Source organism: Crinia signifera, chromosome 5, assembly GCF_055691185.1.
Source record: "Crinia signifera chromosome 5, ASM5569118v1, whole genome shotgun sequence".
Taxonomy (NCBI): Eukaryota; Metazoa; Chordata; class Amphibia; order Anura; family Myobatrachidae; genus Crinia; species Crinia signifera.
Genome location: NC_139221.1, coordinates 201,163,709 through 201,184,150, shown reverse-complemented (window position 1 = coordinate 201,184,150; position 20,442 = coordinate 201,163,709). Strand labels below are relative to the sequence as shown.

General features: G+C 41.8%; 1 protein-coding gene across 1 annotated transcript in view; it reads left to right on the top strand.

Moving 5' to 3' along the window:
• GABBR2 (gamma-aminobutyric acid type B receptor subunit 2) overlaps nt 1-20,442 on the top strand; it is a 645,054-nt gene that overhangs the window by 267,969 nt on the left and 356,643 nt on the right. Inside the window, exon 3 of the mRNA XM_083188433.1 lies at nt 357-527. Coding sequence (XP_083044559.1) covers nt 357-527 — 171 coding nt within the window. The remainder of the gene's footprint in view (nt 1-356; nt 528-20,442) is intronic.

Below are 20,442 nucleotides of genomic sequence, written 5' to 3'. Positions count from 1 at the left end.
CCCTCACTCGAGTATAAGCCGAGTGGGGCTTTTTCAGCATAAAAACTGTTCTGAAAAGTAGGCTTATACTCAAGTATATATGGCTCCTCTTGTGCATGATTATGTTTTTTTTTTCATATTGTCTACAGGAAGTTCACACTAGTTGTAAACATTAAAGTTGACTTATAAATGCGATCATCCATAGCAAGCAATGTACCAAAATAGACTATAAAATTGTCAATTGCCATGTAATAAATCAAATTATAATTGTATTTATGGAAGTGATTCAAATGTTGAATGTAATAAAATGTAATAAAATGTATTCTACATATTTGTAATATTTGTAACTAACATTTTCATAATTTATTTGCTTTTAGCTATCTTTTGCGGCAACAACTCCAGTTTTAGCAGACAAGAAAAAATATCCCTACTTTTTCCGGACCGTACCATCAGATAATGCAGTCAATCCCGCAATAGTAAAATTCCTCAAATACTTCAAATGGCAAAGAGTGGGGACATTAACTCAAGACATACAGAGGTTTTCAGAGGTAAAGTAAAATTTACATTTACTGAAGTGAATTGTGTGACTATAAAGCCTAATGAAGATTATTATCCATGGGGGTGACTGAATATGGTGTCTAATTTGTAAATGAATGTCAGGAAAGGTTGGAAAGTAAACTATATTCTATTTTAATGTACTTTAGTAAATATTTTCATGTGAAAACATTGAGAGGCACTTGGATAAAAAACAGAAAAGACCAATAGATCGTGCGCAAATGAAAAGCTGCTTAGGGTGCACAGACAGTGAAGAACCACTCCACACACGAATACAATACCAATGGGTGTCTGATGTCCCCAGAGCGCTTATAATAGGATTTTTCTCTCTCAGGTTAGGTGAAATGACCCAAAAATAGAGGAGAAAAGATACAATAGTGTAATATTGTTTATAACAAGAGATGTCACATATGGATAGTGGGTGATAAACTCGTACCAAAGCGATATGTCTACGTTTTTAAGGCAGACAAAAGCACTTGATTGAGGGGAGTCTTCAACTCTACCACAGGATTCTCTTTCTTTCGTATACCCAATTGGATGGCAATACACTCCAAAGGATGAGAAACAAATTATGGTGCAATACGTTTTAATAAGAAAATCTAAAACCAGGTAACATCGGGGGATAATAACAGAGGACTCTCACCATGACTTTGGGTCTACAGGTGGAAATGTAGACAACAGAGCATAAACAGATGTAATAACAGGCGTCCCTGGATGCTGATCGTCACGGAAGAGTTCCCTGAAGTCCTTCCCTTGTTCCTGTGTCACTGGCTGTGACACAGGAACAAGGGAAGGACTTCAGGGAACTCTTCCGTGACGATCAGCATCCAGGGACGCCTGTTATTACATCTGTTTATGCTCTGTTGTCTACATTTCCACCTGTAGACCCAAAGTCATGGTGAGAGTCCTCTGTTATTATCCCCCGATGTTACCTGGTTTTAGATTTTCTTATTAAAACGTATTGCACCATAATTTGTTTCTCATCCTTTGGAGTGTATTGCCATCCAATTGGGTATACGAGAGAAAGAGAATCCTGTGGTAGAGTTGAAGACTCCCCTCAATCAAGTGCTTTTGTCTGCCTTAAAAACGTAGACATATCGCTTTGGTACGAGTTTATCACCCACTATCCATATGTGACATCTCTTGTTATAAACAATATTACACTATTGTATCTTTTCTCCTCTATTTTTGGGTCATTTCACCTAACCTGAGAGAGAAAAATCCTATTATAAGCGCTCTGGGGACATCAGACACCCATTGGTATTGAGAGGCACTTGTTTCCTAGCACGGCGCCCGTCGTGGGTCATCGCATACCTTAAGTTAAGGTATGCGATGGACGCGACCGACGCGATTTACGGCTATTTTTAACCTTTTCCCCAACAATTAAAAAATCACGTCCATCGTGTCCATCGCATGCCTTAACTTAAGGTATGCGATGCGACCAACACGACCGACGCAATTTAACATTGAATGCATTGTATTCAATGTTAAATTCCTATGTAAAATCGGGTCCATTGTATGCCATTATAATGGCATACAATGCGACCGATGCGATGGACCCGATTTTACATAGGGAACAATGTTAAATGGCCCAATGGACCCGATTTTTGATTGTATACACACCCTGATGGGTAATTTGTATGTAAAATGCCCCCCATTGTTAACGCCACGAGACGATGAACGCCAACCTGAAGAGTGGCGAGTGCAGCAAGCCAGAGAGGGGCGGCGGTACGCGTCCTCTGACCTTTTCATACCCCCACTATCCACGTCGGCGTGAAGTTGATTTTCTATACTGTGGCGAGCGCAGCGAGCCACCGAGCCCGAAGCGTGGTGAGCGCAGCGAGCCCCACAAGGGGACGCTTAATACCTGTGAAGTTATGCGCGTCCGCTCGCCACGCTATATAAGATCAACTCCACGCCGACGTGGATAGTGGGGGTATGAAAAGGTCGGAGGATGCGTACCGCCGCCCCTCGTTGGTGTTAATCGTGGGGTGGCATTAACAATGGGGGGGGGGCATTTGACACATCAGGGTGGGGATACAATGAAAATTGGGGTCTGGGGGGCATTTAACATTGGGGCCAATGTAAAATCGGGTGTCAGGAACCATTTTACATTGGTTCCAATGTAAAAATTGCGTCGATCGCATGCGATTTGGTTGCATGCGATGCGATCGACGCGGTTTTTTAGGTCCCGATGGATACAATTTTTATCACTGGTGCTGTGCTAGGAAACAAGTACCCATTGAGACATTTATTATTAGTATTCATTTAAATACCTCAAACATCCTTAGGGGGATATTCAACCACGGGCGAGCATCTCCCATGGTGGAGATGCCCGCCGGGCACTAGTCTTCCCCGACAGCATTGAGCAGGGTATCTCGGCAGAAGGAGCCCGACAGCACTAGCTGTCGGGCTCCTTCTGCCGAGAACAGCCGGGAAGTGACAAGCTGCCGGCTGCAGCTCACCTCTTCCTGGCCACAACTTGCGGCCACGCCCCCTTCTTGCTCCCCGTCAGGTGGGACATTGAATCCCATATAGAAAGAACCACTAGGAGAGAGGAAATAAAGGTGTATTGCGCTGCTGAATATAATACGCGACACCCTCACTACGCTACAGCCCGAGCATACAACCCAGTGCCCCGCTGGCTAACTACAACATCTGCCGCTGACTTCGTTCCAAGTCCCGCTGTGGTCAGGACGTTGACTCCGTCACTAGCTACTCACGGACCGGACTGCGTGAATTCCACCACCGCTAAAGCAGGCTTCCAAAAAGGAGAAGATAAGCTTCTTTCTCTCGATACAGCCGGGACCCTACAGCAAATATCCAACAGCCTAAAGCACGCTGCAAAAAAGGGTGAGCATTTCAACTCAGTGTGTGGCCACACAATAAATATATACTATACCAACAGTATTAATTGAGAAGGTCAGCCTCATTAATAGCTGGACATAATACCACTGTCCTTTGTGCACTGTTTCATCCAAACAGACAATAATTGGAGAACATATATTGGCACCATAATTTGGTAACAGGTGCTGCTAAGCTATATTATAAGATCGGGATCCCAGTTCAGCAGTTAAATTGGTTATTTTTTATATATTAGATTAATAATTATATGTATTGTCCATTTTTGTATGTAATTAAATGTATCTTTTTATAATGTTTATAATTTTTCTTATATAAATTTACAAAACAAACAGTGTGTCCGTCATTCATTTTATTACAGCCAATATTGTATATTTATATTATTCCAAATTTTTGTGATTTATTATATTCAGCAGCGCAATAAACCTTTATTTCCTCTCTCCTAGTGGTTCTTTCTATATTGTTTAGTGTGAGTCTGGGCGGACTCATCAAGGTGTCTGCTGCAGCTGTCTATATATAGATTGCATTGTAGCCCGGAGAGTCTCAGTATAGGCCCACTCCGGACTATAAATTCACTTGGGTCATTGAATCCTGCCTGCATGTTCTTGGTCGAGTTGACCAAGAACGGGACTAGGTCACGGCGGTCGAGCAAGCTCGACTACTGTGACCCTCACATTGAATACCCCCCTTAACCTCTATTAACAGTTGGTGAAATTATCAAAATGCACAATAATACTTTAAATGAGACATTTCATAATAATAAAATGATCACTTAACTACCATAGTTAAAAATCCCTTCAAAATGACGGCTTCTGCAATGTACTTTTATTTTGCGCTGTGACAGTGTTTAACTGTTACTTTGAGCTGTGACAATTTTTATCCCCTTAACTCTCCATCCCACCCCAGTCCATATCTGCTCCTACATCCAAACTCTTTCTTCAAACTCCCTCTTTCCATATCCTGCAAGTTTGAAACATATCAGTGTTCCTGCAAAAATTGCTTTCACTTTCTGTTATGACATCTTTTAGCACACAAATTTTTTTTTACCATGGAATGGCCTCTATTGGTCATAGGCAGTACTTCATTTCATAGATCTCAAGGGGGAGATGTACTATGGATCTTAATCTGGTTGACTTGCAAGGCTGCGTATTCACACCAGACGCTGCACTGCGAATAGAGATTCACTGCCCCCTCTCCCCCGCAACAGTATATTCGCCATGGCTGCACGCACCCGGAACCTGCGCAAAATCATTGGGCTTGCATGTGAATTCGCATGTGAGTGAACGGACCAGAATAAGGTCCATTATACTTGCTATGAGAAATATTCAATTGAAGCAGATATTTACCAAAAATCTTGCAGTGTGAGACTTTTCTGAAATTTTTTAGGTATTAAGTTGGGTGCAATTTTTATTTCTTTTTTCAACACTGTTTGTGGAGCTAGTGAAATTTTTCCTTAAACCAATATTTTAAGAGAAATCGTAAGAACTTCCATCTGGAGCACTAAGATCTAACTAGAATGTGCAGTTTTGTACTTTGTAAAAACTTATGATCATATGACATTGTGACCTAACAACAAGGGGTGGGGCAATTAGGACCAAGGACAAGTTCAGTGCCACTGCACAATCCAGGACAATCCATGTGGCAGCTTTCTAGGCTGCAGGGTGTCATGTTAGGTGCCCTAAATACTAAATACAGTACCGTTCCCTAGTCCAGGTGCCTTGGCTGCAGCATAATTGCTAACATAGACGAATCTAGGGGGTGGGCCGGGGGTGCACCTGACCACCCATTTTGTAGCTGAGGGATGGGGCTTTTCAACAAGCCCAGCCCTGTGTCTCTAGCCCCCTGGGAACCGGAGATACTGCCAGGCAAAGCTGGAACGTTTTCCCTATAAGATAACATGGGACCCGCTAATTCCGACCCCCACCCAGTTCAACGGCTGCCAGTTCCCCCCTTTCGGCATTACTGAAGCTCGAGGTTGATCTCAGTCGAACCCAAATCGCTGGGCCTTCAATCTGATACCAGGCTGGATCCATATGGGTTAATTGGTTCCAGGGATATTGAGGTTATTTTTCATTTCTTAAATGTCATTTCATGACTGTTTATGTTCTTTGAGTGCAGATTTCTCTGGAACCAAACAGCCCAGTTTCTCGGGACCAAAATCATTCGAAGCCAACTCAAAAGTTATTCAATATGATACTGGTCTTATGTAAATGGGTCAGTTGGTTCCGAAGATATAGCTGGTTGGTTAAAGTGGGGTAGGGAGAGGGGAGTGGTTGTCTCTCCCCCTCACACCAGAAAATGCAGGGACTAGGCTGGTGTATAAGGGGTCAGCCTGGGAATGTCCCTGCATGGTCTTGGGACCATATTCCCGGCTAAATCCCTGCATTTTCTGTTGTGAAAGGGGTATTATTTCAATCAGCCGTGACCTGCAGTGCCCTGAATACAGCCGGGCTCTCTGACCAGCTGTTAATGACTGTCACCCCTGTAGCTTCCGCTCCAATTCTTCTCCCTGCTTTCACCTCAGTCCGCCCCCCCCCCCTTTAATCATGTGGTGCCGGCGCCAGGTGTGCTCCCCTGACATCACGCACAACAACAGCGCCCACAATATTTCAAATGTCCACTCGGCTAGAGGGGACACCAGGAGGGGAGTGGGAGCGTGCTCTGCGCTGTGCTCTGCTCCTTTCCCCATAGAAGCAGCTGCACCGCTCTCCATCTCTCCCTGCAGCAGCAGCGAAGGCTCATATAAAAATTTACAGTAAGTGGCACTTTTGGGGGCATTGCTTAAGGGATGCTAAAAGTGGCAGTATGTGGGAGCATTAAACATAATGTGTGGCTTAATGTGTAAGGGGCATTATGTGTGCAGCATCATGTGTAAGGGGCATTACGGTGTGCAGCATCATGTGTAAGGGGCATTATGTGTGCAGCATCATGTGTAAGGGGCATTATGTGTGCAGCATCATGTGTAAGGGACATTATGAGTGCAACATCATGTGCAATGGGTACTATGGTGCGCGGCATCATGTGTAATGGGTACTATGGTGTGCGGCATCATGTGTAATGGGTACTATGGTATGCGGCATCATGTGTATTGGGTACTATGGTGCCATCAAGCAAGAACCCCTAGCAATGAGCACGTAGGTAAGCAGCACTTATGTGGCAAATATGTAATAGGCATTACAGTTTGTTAAATAGTATGTAATGGGCATCATGATGTGTGGCACAATGTGTAATGGGCATTATGGTGTGTGGCCTTATGTGTAATTGGCATTACAGCGTGTGGCTTTATGTGTAATGGGTATTACGGAGTTTGCTAAAATGTGTAATACCACACCCCTTTTTGTGATGCCACGCCTCCTTCCCATGAGGCCACACCCCATTTTCCCACGCGGTTGCGCCGCGCAAAGGTCCCCCTACTATTGTGTCTGGAACTGGGACCACCCATTACCATAATTCTATATTTGCCTATGATTGCTAACTACTAGTTACCACCACAGTCCTGCTCAAACCATATTGCACAAACTAGGGTGGGAACAAATATAACATTTACAGATAGATTTATAATTGGGAAGGAGGCATGGCAGGGCTAAATTCCTAATTTTAGTCTAACAATAAAGCTGCTAAGCATTGTTTGCACTAAAAACAGGGAATAGTTTCCATGCATGCAAGATAATGGCATTTGCCATCCTTGTATAACAGCATGGTTTATCTAAATACAATATACAGTTTTCATTTGCTTCAGTCCTATCTGTAAATTACAGCCTCTAAGTGTATTATATTTTAATTAAAGTCACATTGGCTGAACTCCACTTTTACAGACTAATTACACAGTATTTATTCAAAATTCTATTTTTATTTATAAATGAATTTCAACATTATTATTTTATATAAATTATGCTTCTTTATTTGTGTGTTTATTTAAAAAACACCTTTGTTTCACTAAGACACTGGTTCTCAATCTCGGTCCTCATGACCCCCCAACAGCTCATGTTTTCCAAGTCTTCACACAGAATCGCAAGTGAAGTAATTAGCCCCACCTGTGGATCTTTTTTCAGTGAATAATGAGTGCACCTGAGCACCTGCAGATTGACCTGGAAAATGTGTACTGTTGGGGGGACCAAGATTAGAACCACTGCTCTAAGACATAAGGGGTTAAAGGTGCCCAAACATGGTACAATTGTTGGATGCGATGAGATGCGCGCTCCAGCACACATCTCATCGCACAGCTCAAAAACTTTGTCCTGCACATATTTTCTGTACAGGTTGAGTATCCCTTATCCAAAATGCCCGGGACCAGGAGAATTTTTGATAACGGATTATTCAGTATTTCGGAATTTTTTTATATTTCAATGATTTATTTGGTATGCTATGTGATACAATCTATTCCAAATTGCATACAATAATTGTACTGTGTATGGGCACCTTAAGTGTGTGCTAACTTCAGAGAGGTAAGAACATGATCCCGATATCCAATTTAAAAAAAGGTCCCTGAGTTTTCTTCTCTGAAAACTTCATGGAATGAGTAGAAAAAAATGATACTCATCGGTCCAGAGGTCTAGGGGCTCCCCATGGTCTCTCCTCCATCTTAACGCTTGTGGAGTGTAGGATGCTGGGATTTTTGGAGACTGCTGGTAGGGGAGGTGGCTGCTGGGACATGTAATAACTGACAGGGTACCAGAGAATGTCTATGTGATTTTTCCTATAATTAACAATTACAGGCAAAAAACATCAGACGTTCTCTGAGTGCAAGAAAAATCTAATTGAGTAGCAAAATCTTGGGTACTTGTTTCCTAGAATGGCCACACCGATTTTGATCGGGTCAGAAAAATCGCGTCGGTCGCATCGCATGCGACGCCACCGACGCGATGGACCCGATTTTTACATTGAATCCAATGTGAATAGGGTCCCTGGGACCCTATTTTACATTGGATTCAATGTAAAATTGTCCCCAGACCCCAAATGGCCCCATTGTGAACGGCACCCCACGATTGACGGCAACCCGAAGCGTGGCGAGCGTCGGCGGTACGCGTCCTCCAACCTTTTCATACCCCTACTATCCATGTCGGCGTGGAGTTGAGAATATAAAGTGTGGCGAGCGCAGCGAGCCCGAAGCATGGCGGGCGGACGCGCATTACTTCACAGGTATGCGCGTTCCCTCGCGGGGCTCGCTGCGCTCGCCACGCTTCAGGCTCGGTGCCTCGCTGCGCTCGCCACACTTTATATTCTCAACTCCACGCCAACGTTGATAGTAGGGGTATGAAAAGGTCGGAGGACGCGTACCGCCGCCCCTCGCAGGCTCGCTACGCTCTCCACGCTTCGGGTTGGCGTCAATCGTGGGGTGCCGCTCACAATGGGGGGGGGGGCATTTATTTATAGGTATGACGGGGGCATGTACAATGAGAAATGGGCCATATTGGCCCATTTCCCATTGTTAGCTATGTAAAATGTGCTTAATCGCGTCCATCGCATCTTGTGCCATTCTAATGGCACGAGACCGACGCGATGAACCCGGTTACAATTTTAAAAATATTTTAACATTGAACCCTATGGCAAAATCGGGTCCATCGCGTCGGTTGCGTCTCGTGACATGTTAATGCACGCGACCGACGCGATGGACCCGATTTTGCCTTTGCCGGCAAAATGGACCTGATTTCAATGGAAATCGGGTCCATCGCGTTAATCGTGTACCTTAAGTTAAGGTACGCGATTACTCCCGATTGTGGCCGTGCTAGGAAACAAGTACCAAATCTTGCAGCTGCAGAATGTCACCTGTAGCTGGAGAAGTAGCAAGCAAACTCTGTCACTTTGGATGACTGATGCTAAGGTTTGTTTAAACAAAAAAAACTTTTTTTCCAATTTATTCATGGATTATTGCTTGCATATTAATACCACTTTTACACCAAAAATGCCAGGTCTGCATTTGACTCCTTTTACACATCCCCACCTGGCATAATGCGGGGTGGGAGATGTCAGCAGAGGTGGGTCATGGGCTGGCTCTTGGAGATATCATCATCAAGCCCAAGAAATCTGTCAGCCGGCTCCCCAACGACGCCAACAGACACGTTGGGGCAACCCAGGAATGCTGGGCTGCTCCCAGCCTCTGTGTGCCCCCAGCCTACGTCCATGAGGTGAATGGATGCCGCAAACAGGCATAGTACAGCAGACAGCAGCAGAGGCTGTACACGCCATCTGTACAACCTCCAGACTGACCGCAGGATGCTGCAATCGGTATGGTCTCCCTCATTGGTGTAAATAGGTCATGGATTGGATGACCCGGGTTACACGTTTACACTGCCTCTGAACACGGGTCTTACCCAGGTCTTTCATTCTTTTTAAGGGGCCTATTTACACCAAACCACAACCTAGGTTGACCCTGCAATAATCCTTGAAATGTTCTTGATGTAAAAGGGGTATTAAATAAAGTGTCAATAAAATGTAAATAATAGTTTGACAACATGGGCACATAGAAAGGAAGCTTAACCTCTGTTAAAAATATTATTAATAATAATAATAATAGATACAAAAAGAGAATTAAAACTTATATTGCATTCAGCATTAGTGCTTTCAGCCTGCCATTATTACTCCAATAGCAGGTGAAAAAGCAATGTGGTCGAACCATAGATGATGTTGGACTCCTCCAACTTGATTACAACCAGACCTACTGTTGGCCAGTTGGCACCAGAGTTCTAATTGGGCCTGCAAAGAAAGTGCAGCCATCCATCTGTGGGTAATCAGCCCTAATGTCAAACTGGTGCTCTTTCCCCATTCTTAGTTTGTTGATAGATGGGGAAAAGTAACATAAAAAATAGATATATTACTCTTTGTTTTTGGTGCACTACAGGTACCAGCATGGAATTGTGCCCAAAATGGTTGCCAAGGTTGCTGGTCTTGGGCAATGGCATCAGGGAGAATTTAAAGCACTGGTTATAATGTAGATACAAAATAAAATGTTTATTGAATTATTTTGTTTTGTACCAGAGTGATGTCTTTTTATATGCCTTCCAACAAATGGGAGTACTTCCTATTAGAAAAAATTTCCTCAAAGAATCATGAATACATTTACAATTTGAAAGATATCTGCTGAAAAAAGTCAGGCTGATCATACAGTACCTGCTGTAAAATCAAATGAAGAGATCACAAATGTATTTTGCCATTTTTCGTTTTGTTTAGATCAGTTAAGGGACCTAATTTCAGAAATTATTGTGTATGGCAGCTTCATACCCCTTTCAAAACGTAATCCTGAGTCTGACCTTGGACAGGCGCATTCAGATTCAACTTGGGTCGCCCATTTTACAGAGGGTGACCTAAATTTAACCCTTTTTATAATCCTGGTCAAAATGCTGGGTTGGTTGACCCGGTTATTCTGTGTGGTGCATTCACAACGTATCTTGACTCGTCAACAACCCGGGTCAAACCTGGGTAATTTGTTTGATGTGAAAGGGGTATTAGTTTTCATCTTTAAATGTACTGGTTAATCGAATAAACTTTAGAAAATTAAATTTTGATTCTGAATGGTGTGTTTTGTTTTTGTCTAGAAAATTATTATTTTGGTTCTTTATTATAATAATTGTTCTATAGTTATAGTAGTAGTTGTACCATATTATAGTAATTAAAACCAACTTTTTTGGAATAAATGACTATGTGGATTTCTCAACACTTGTTCATACGAAATATAATCTTGTGTTTCAAATTACTTACTAGAGTTAAACCAGAGTTTTTTCTATATGTTGTGTCCATCATATAACTAACTGTACTGCTTACCGTAAACAGTAGCTTTTGTGCTAATGGACACAATCAACACATGTTGACTTAAACCACAGCCTCTGAAACATTTATCCTACAGTCTCGGAGAAGTGAATGTGGTTTTTTAAGTACAAATAGGCTGGGTGAACAACCCTGTTAGATAGACTTTATAACCGCAATGACCTTTAATCTTAAATCAGTGTTAGTTCTCTAATCCGTGCCAGTGCTCTTTTTGATGAATTTTAATTTTAATCTGAGAATCAATCACTCTCACTACTTTTCATCTCTAATGTATTTGCTAGTAGTTGATATGTGAGTTGTTATTTAAACTCATGTGTTAACTTTAGTTTTCTGACACATATTAGCTGCATAGTCTGTTCTATAGTAAAAATACAACAATATAACTTTGGTGGTTTATATTTTTCATTACTGTATTTTGTTTGCATGTTTATGTGATAAAGGTAAAATGTCTCAAAATAAGACCTTGAGGTAGAGTAGACATTAAAAGTTCCACAAAAAGTCACTTGATTCTGAAGGCATGTTATAAATAAGTCAAGTTTTAATTGAACACAAGGCAGAATTAGAAATATACTGTAAAAAAAAACAACTAAATACTGTAGTTTATCTGAAAGTTACTATGAGGATACCTGGTATTGGTACCAGAGTTATCTAAGTGTACCCAGAACACATAAGTAAGGAGAAGAGTAATAAACAACAGCAACTTTAAGAAGCACACATGAGTGCAATACAATAGTTTACCTAACCACTATAAAGTGTAATACATTAAATAACATGCCAGGTAATCAGGAGTGCCAACAGTTCTGCCAGTCCCAGGTAAAATTAGGGGGCGTGTTTAAATGGAGGGCATGGAAAACAGAGGAGATGTCAGGGGATGAGGTTTTAGCCAGTGGATGCACCCACACACCACTGACACACACCTAATTATGGCCATGAATTAGATCTGGGCCGGGTTAAGAGGACGGGGCCTGGGTAAAGAGTACCCACTCCCCCTACAATCTCTGCCCCACTGCCAGCCCCCTTAACAGCCCCTGCAAAATCCCCAACTTTCATTAGCAGTTACTACAGATCTGTGCAGTCTCACATGGGGTTACTGTCCTGATGGCACCCTATGCAGCTGCTATATATCCTCTTGATTGCTGACTCCATCCAGTATTCACTGGTTCTCACTCCCTGAGTACAGCAGATTATCCACTCAAGGGAACCTGCCTGGCCACTGGGCAGCATTTAAAAATGTGCAGTCCATGTAAGGTATTATTACAGTTGCTACAAACCATTGTCAAACAGGACCTTATACATAGTGATGTGACCGTTGCTGCTGCCCAGAGTACAAAGCCAAGGGGTGACAAGGTTGCTGCCTGACACTACCACTACTTTCAATCTTGTTAGGCACATTGTTGCATAGATAAAGTAAGTACTATGCCAGGGGTGGGCAATTAGCGGCCCTCCAGATGTTCATAAACGACACATCCCAGTTTAAGCATGGCCAAATAGCAAAACTAAGGCAATGCATGCTGGGATATGTAGTTCATCAACAGCTGGAGGGCCACTTACTACCCACCCCTGTACTATGCACATAATTAGGATCAGTTTGATATCAATCTTCATGCTCCTGACACTTGTTCTGTAATGTCATAATGCCATGTTCAGGAGTGTGTGTGTGTGTGTGTGTGTGTGTGTGTGTGTGTGTGTGTGTGTGTGTGTGTGTGTGTGTGTGCTATGCATACCAAAGTTTCAAATCCACTGCAGATTGATGTGGTGTAGGGAGTTCTACTCCAAGTCAGTACTTCCTAATAGTCTTTTGGATATTCTAAATATATCCCATCATCGATGTGGCAAAACTACTTCCGGAGAAATAGATATACAAGGGTTGTATATCAAATTAATCAGTACAGTCTCACGTTCTGGCATTGTCACATCACATTGTGGCAAAGATAGAAATTCCACGTGAAAAAGACACTCCGCCTAAGCGGAGTTGCACAGGACTTGGTGGCTCAATTGTGCTGTATGGGATTTTGAGGTTAGGTGTCTGAGGACACATCTGTAAAAACATTGATTGTCATTCAATGTGGTTTCTCTGTGGTATTGAAAGGATTTCAAATCTGACGCTTAGTACAATCTACACTCTGGTGTCAAAGTAACATTGATGAGCATTAGCAGCGTATCTATGCTCACAACTATTAGCCACTGTAATCTGAAATTACAGCATTAACCCTTCATCAGTCAGAAACAAGTCTGCTTAATTTGCTTATCTTCACAAAACCACAGGGAGACAGATCTTGTAACAGATGCCAGGTAGTACATTTTATCTAGACAGAAGTGTAATCCTGCAGTTCAACCAAAGTGTGCTAATTGGCACCAGGTTTACTAGCTGTTTTCTAAACCCTAATCCTCATTTGTTTGTGACTCTTTATTTTTGTTGTTTTTCATGTTTTACTTTTTGTTACTTAGGGCCTGTGGATAGAAATTTTGATATCCTAACATTACTTCTAAATGTTGTGTATTTTGAGTTCTGATTCATTGGTCAGTATAGATAACCTTTATTTACTGCCCAAAATAATTAATTGTTGTCTTATTTTAGATAAAACCTTCTAAATGTGAAAAGTGTTTAGATTTTTGGCTAGAAAAAATAGCCCTTAATCATGTGTAGATTTTAGGGCTGGAGCAGTCTTGGAATATATGTGTGTGTGTGTGTGTGTGTATTTGTGTGTGTGGTGTTTCTTGTGTACATTTGAACTGTACATTCTCAGAAAATTATTGCACATAAATACAACTACATAATGTGAAAAGGATAAGAAATAAACCATTTCTTTACAGCTTGCCAATTCAGAACACAGTTTAGCAGGATTTACAGCAGTCAATACACAGGCTTCTCAAGTGGGTACAAAAATCCAGAGGTCCCAAGCATAATCCCCACACCCCAGGCCTATTGCCCAGCCACTAAAAGGTGTTGGAAACATTGGGGTTTATTCTAGTTCATTCTTTCTGACAAAATCCTTCTTAGATGGACAAAACCATGTGCACTGCAGGGGGGCAGATGTAACATGTGCAGAGAGAATTAGATTTGGGTGAGTTATTTTGTTTCTGTGCAGGGAAAATACTGACTGCATGATTTTACACTTCAATATAGATCTCACTTTGAAGAAAAACCCCACCCAAATCTAATTCTCTCTGCACAAGTTACATCTGCCCCACCCGCAGTGCACATGGTTTTGTCCATCTAAGAAGGATTTTGTCAGAAAGAATGGACTAGAATAACCCCCCATTGACCCTCTGTCCTGACCAGATATTTAACAGCAAACTACAGGTGTGGTTAATTAGCCAAACAATGAATCACATCAGACCTTGACTGGATCTAATCAGTCCTGCTGCTGCTCTAAACCCTGAGATCCTGTTCCACATTGACTTTATTTATTATTTATTTATTTATTAACAGTTTCTTATATAGCGCACACATATTCAGCAGCTCATTACAGAGAATATTTGAACATTCACATTAGTCCCTGCCCCAGTGGAGTTTACAATCTATATACCCTACCACATGTTGAGAGCCAATTAGCCTACCAGGGGAGAATATACAAAATCCACACAGTTAGGGCCATGGTGGGAATCAAACTCATGACCTTAGTGCTGTGAGGCAGTAATGCTGACCCTTACACCACCCGTACTGCCCCATGGAACTATACTGCCCTTGCTACACAGACAGATTTATAGATTTATTGTTTTATAGTCTTTTTTAAAATAAGTAAATATAATACATTTTTACATTTAAAAATTTGAGAAGGAAACAGAGTGGATTACAAAAGACATAACAAGAGCATTAACCATAAACTTCTGGATTGTATGCATTGACAGAAATAAGACACTCAAACATAGACATATAAGTCTAAATGAAAATTAAAAAGGTAAAATTACATTAAAAACAAGCATAGATGGTTGTTACGGATCAGATGCCCACAGGTAATAAGGTATCGGTGATAGGGTTACCACCTAGTCCCTTTAATTCCGGACACATATTAATTACACAGGTTCTGTGGCTGGCTGACTTCAAGACTCCACTTCATCTGATTTTAAACTGCCACAGAACCTGTGTAATTAACATGTGTCCGGAATTAAAGGGACTAGGTGGTAACCCTAATCGGTGAGGTCTCTGCCCAAAGCAAACTGAGACTCCTGCCATATTGACCATATTTTATCATACTTTATAAGGCACTTTTCCACTGTCATACATCATTCATGACCAAAGCAGTTAACTAAGGCCTCCCACTCTATGAAAGTAGGCAGTTATAGAAAAATCCCTCGCCTGGATAAGCAAATCTCTGATATGATAATGCAGCAGCAGGTGTGTGGTATAAGTAGACACCTTCTACATGCATTATGTCCTAGGAAGCAGCATCCAATAATGTGTGACATATTTGGCCATTTGCGTGGCCCAGGGTGTCATCCAAGCTGGCCACCACAGTTCCTACAAAGAGGCCAGGAAATCGCCTTCTTCCAACAGAGATCTTGGCCTCGGTATTCTCACAAAATGGTATTAGATCCTTTGTTCGAGCCTACTGTTTGAGTTTTTTCTAAGCCCAGGTGTCTGTGAAACAAGCATCCATGCCAAAATGATGCGCCTGTGCATGCAATCACTGTTTTTTCCCCCCCAAAATCATACAGTTGTCATCTTGGAACTGAATGATGAGTACTTTTTCTGTCATGAGTCTACCTACTAAGCTCGGATCACACTGTACATCCTTTACTGGCATTATCAGAGTGTTCCTGTTGCATTGGATCACATCAGTAGACTGTGCCAATTCCTTCAGTGGTGACATTACTTCCATCAGAAAGATTGGTTATTTCTTCTTTACTAAGAGTTTTTATCACTCATCATGTTACCTGTTTCTCCCCAATGTTGCACCTGATATCGAACACATTACTCCAGTTTGCTTTAAAAGTTTTTACTTTCCTGATTGCTCGTTTTAAGTATGGTTTTATCTTTCTGCCTGAACCCTTTTGAAAATTGTACTGTTTCTCTGGTTTCATATAGCTGTGACATGTACTGTAGCTGGATGAAGGGCATCCAACAGCTTTATTGTCATACTTCATTGTTGCAGTTGTGCCCTTCTTGGAATGCCAGGTTCTGTGTGAATCTGCTAACATCTGGTGTCTTTCATTTTACTGAAAAATACATATTATTCACAGTGTGATGTGGCTAGGATGCATCCTGGGACTGTGCTGATTCATTTGATATTTGATATATTGTACTATAACTATGTGCCATTGAGTCTCTGAATCTGTACACAAAGTGCTACAATGTAGCAACCCACCACAGCTATTCACAGGCTCAGTCCCATTAAGTAACAATTGTAATATATCAAAGTAATCATCAAATTCTCCCAGATTTTCATAGACATATTGTGCTATAATTAAGATGCATTTCTGGAAAACTGCCGCACCCTAGTGGATGGTAGGGCATGAAATACAGCCTGTTGACACATGTCGGGTCAAAAAAAACTGAAAAAAACCCATGTCGACCTCGTGACCTGTCGACCCAAAGTCATGTTGACAGTTTCACCTGTACATTCTATATGTCAGTATTTTGACCTTATCGAGATTTTAAATGTGGGGATTTTGTCCTTGTCTGTATTTTAAATGTTGGGATTTTGTCCTTGTTGGGATTTTGTCCTTGTCGGTATTATGACCCAGTCAGGATTTTGGCCCTGTCTGGATTTTGACTGTCGGGATTTTGACTGCATCCCGTTAGTCTAACCCTGAATATTGATAACTGCAGCAGATAGTAGTATGTGGACACAGTGGGGTGTGTTCAATGCGGCCAGCGAGGAGGTTAAATGGCGGGGATCACCAAAAACACGCGATCATTGCCGTTTAACCCCCGCGCTGGTCGCTCAACGTATTCAACGTTCCAGGGTAATCCTTGCTGTTGGAGGACAGTGAGGATTCCCCCAAACACGAGGCTCACGGCTACTGCAGGGAGCAAGCTGCATTTAGCCGTGAGTCTTGCACATGCTATTTCCCCCTTGTTCCAAAAACCTAGTGATGGGAGAAACGGCATGTGCAGGGGGTCAGCTGACACCCTCGCTGTCAAAGCTCGCAGAAAGCATTGAATACACCCCAGTAACTCAACACTTGCCTACTCTCCCACAAGTGCTGAAAGACTCACACTTTTAAGAGCAACTTCATGTACCCATTGAAGACTATTTAGGATAAGGAGGTAATGCAGGAAAATGCAGTGCCATACGCAGGAGCTGTGCTACAACATGTGACTAGCCCTTACCAGTAGATCTGCAAATAGTCTAAAGGTGCCCATAGTCGGTCCGTTCCCGGACCGTCCGTTTTGTACTATGTGATACGCGCTCCCGCGCATCACATAGTACGGTACAATAAGTATGTGCTGCACATACTTTTTGTACTAGCTAAACTTCGCATCGGATCGCATTGCATGCACACCGCATGCACTAGGCATGCGATCCGATGCGAAGCGTGCTAATTAAGACCCAAATGGATCCGTTTAACGGACCGTGTATGGGCCCCTTTATTTTGAGAGCAGGCCTAATGATGTGCAGCCAGGCCCCTCACACTGTAGTGGAATATCCCAGAGGAGCATTTAATTGTCGACAAATAAGTGTAACGCCCCTAAAGCAGAAGTAAAGAACAAATAACATGAACAGGCTGGCTTGCAGGAAAGTACTGTTACTGAGAATGATATAACTTGCAAGTTGTTTCCAAAAGCCAATGGGATGCAGAGCAAATAACAGAAAAACACAATGCAACCTAATAAGCTCGTAGTAGATTCTCTGAGAACCTGCAGTATTACAGATATACACACTGCTGGTAATCAGAGGATCAAGAGGAAAATTAACCATTTCCTTGCAAGATGGAAGAATTTAAAACAAACTGAAAGTCCAAATAAGGGGCCAAAGGCAAGCATTCATTTGATCTTTTATGAAGACGTTAACAATATACATTTAAATATAGTGCATATTATTTAAAGTATTGTCTAATGTAGTGGATGTTAAACTCGGTCCTCAGGACCCCACACAGTTCACAGTTTCCAGGTCACCCAACAGGTGCACACATTACTGACTGACTTATTTTAAAAGATCCACAGGTGGAGCTAATTATATCACTTGATTCTTTGAGACCTGCAAAACATGCACTGTGCGGGGTCCTGGGGACCGACTTTGAGAACTTGTGGTCTAATGTGTAAGCAGCTTTACAGTAGTCATTTGCAGAGCACTCAGTTTATGAATCTAGCATTCTTTCTACAACAGATCCTATTTCTTGCATAAAAAGATACTTTTTTTATGTGACTTTATATTTGTAAATGTAACCCTTTTTAGTCCAACATCTATTCAGGCTCAACAGCCCTAGCACTGATAGCAGATCCAATGGTGAGCCACTTTAAAATAAGAGCATTAACGTCATTCAACATTCAATGTAGACCATTTTTTAATATAGAAAAATGACAATTAATTTAAACATTTAAACCAGATGGTTTGAATTGCAAAAAAAAAAAAATGGACTGCAAAAGGTTAATGGTCATTCGGACGCCAATTTAATTGTTGTCATGCATGAGTCCCAATCTATGCTAATGCAGGTATGGTTTTCACAAAGTCTAAAGCAGCCCATACACGGTCCGTTTAACGGATCCGTTTGGGACTTAAATAGTACAAATCGGATCGCATCCCCAGCGCATGCAGTGTGCATGCACTGCGATCCGATGTGTACCTAGTACAAAAAGTATGTGCAGCACATACTTTTTGTACCGTACTATGTGATGCGCGGGAGCGCGCATCGCATAGTACAGAACGGAGCCGTACACAACGGACCGTGTATGGGCTCCTTAATGTTAATTCTGCTTCAGGGTTGGTTCTAGAGTACACAAAAACAAACTGATCAATCAAATGAATAGTGCCCCTCAGATGATCAAAGGGTAATAATAAGTGCACTGTTTGTGGCAGGTGGATTGCATTGAGTAATGGGCCCCATACATCAGCAATTAATTGTGACAATCCTGAGATCTGGAGATGATTGCCACAATTAATTTTAGATGTGTGGGCTCCCCTTTTGGCAATCCCAATCAAAAATTAATAGGGATCGCCAATCGATTGCTTAATCAGATTTTTAAACATGTTTAATAATCTGGTATTATCTGCAGATCTTTTTTATATGTGTCTTCTTCATCTATTTACATTATGAATAGCTGAAATGACAATCGATTGGGCAATTTCCAGATATGAAGATGCAATCTTTAGATGGAAAAATCTGCCGATCACTGAAATAAATCTGTAATGTGTGGGCAAGTCAGATAGATTGTAGAATCCATTTATCTGGCCAAAAAATCCCTGGATCTGGAAATCCAGTAATTGTGATTGCTGATGTTACACTCCTGTCTCTAGCAATCCTTTTTTTTTTGCTTCTGCATGTCCTTTACATTGCCAAGTCTAATTTGGTAGTTTGCTTTTTAAAGGTAATCTTTCATGCGGTTTCTATAATCCATCCCACATGCCTTTTGTGGTTGTCTCACAGCTTAGTACAATAAAAGGGGAAAACAGCGAACAGATGGCTGAATGGCAAGCAATACGCAACCTTCTGCACTGGATTTCTTCACCATCATTGAACTGTCCGTCGCCTCACCAATTGAAACTATGGAGGTTAACCTGATTGACACATAAAGCTGGGATATTCGCATGCCGAATCCATTCGCAGGCTTGCATGTGGGGACAAAATCATTTGATGGTCACCAACCACTGAATGATTTTGCAAATGCTCACAGACCTAAGACACCTCTGTGTTCGCTGTGCCCACTGGCATCAATCATCATAACGGTATATGTGGATGCGTAGTCGCTCACCGTCGCTCCCCTACACAAACACGCAGGGGAGCGTGGAGATTAGAATAAGGTCCTATAAAATAAATTTTTTAACGGCTTACTATTGTTTGTAATACATGGCCAGGCCAATACATTGTCTTGTGGCACAAGAGCATTCGATTTTATGATTTTTTATTCAATTGTATTTTGACATGATTATTGCGTGAAATATGGGTTGAAATATGGGTTGTATTATATGGATGATTTATAGTATTGCTACTTTAGTTAGAGGTGACATATTTTAGATTAAAAGGGGCGTGTGATGATTGTGAAGGGGATGTAGGCTATTTAGTTTGTATGAACATTGCTTAGAGAGAGTAAGATGTACAGAATGAGGTTATGAAGGAACTTTGTATTAACGGGTGTGTAGTGGGTGTGTGCATGGGTGGCATTGGTGGGGGAGTGGCGGG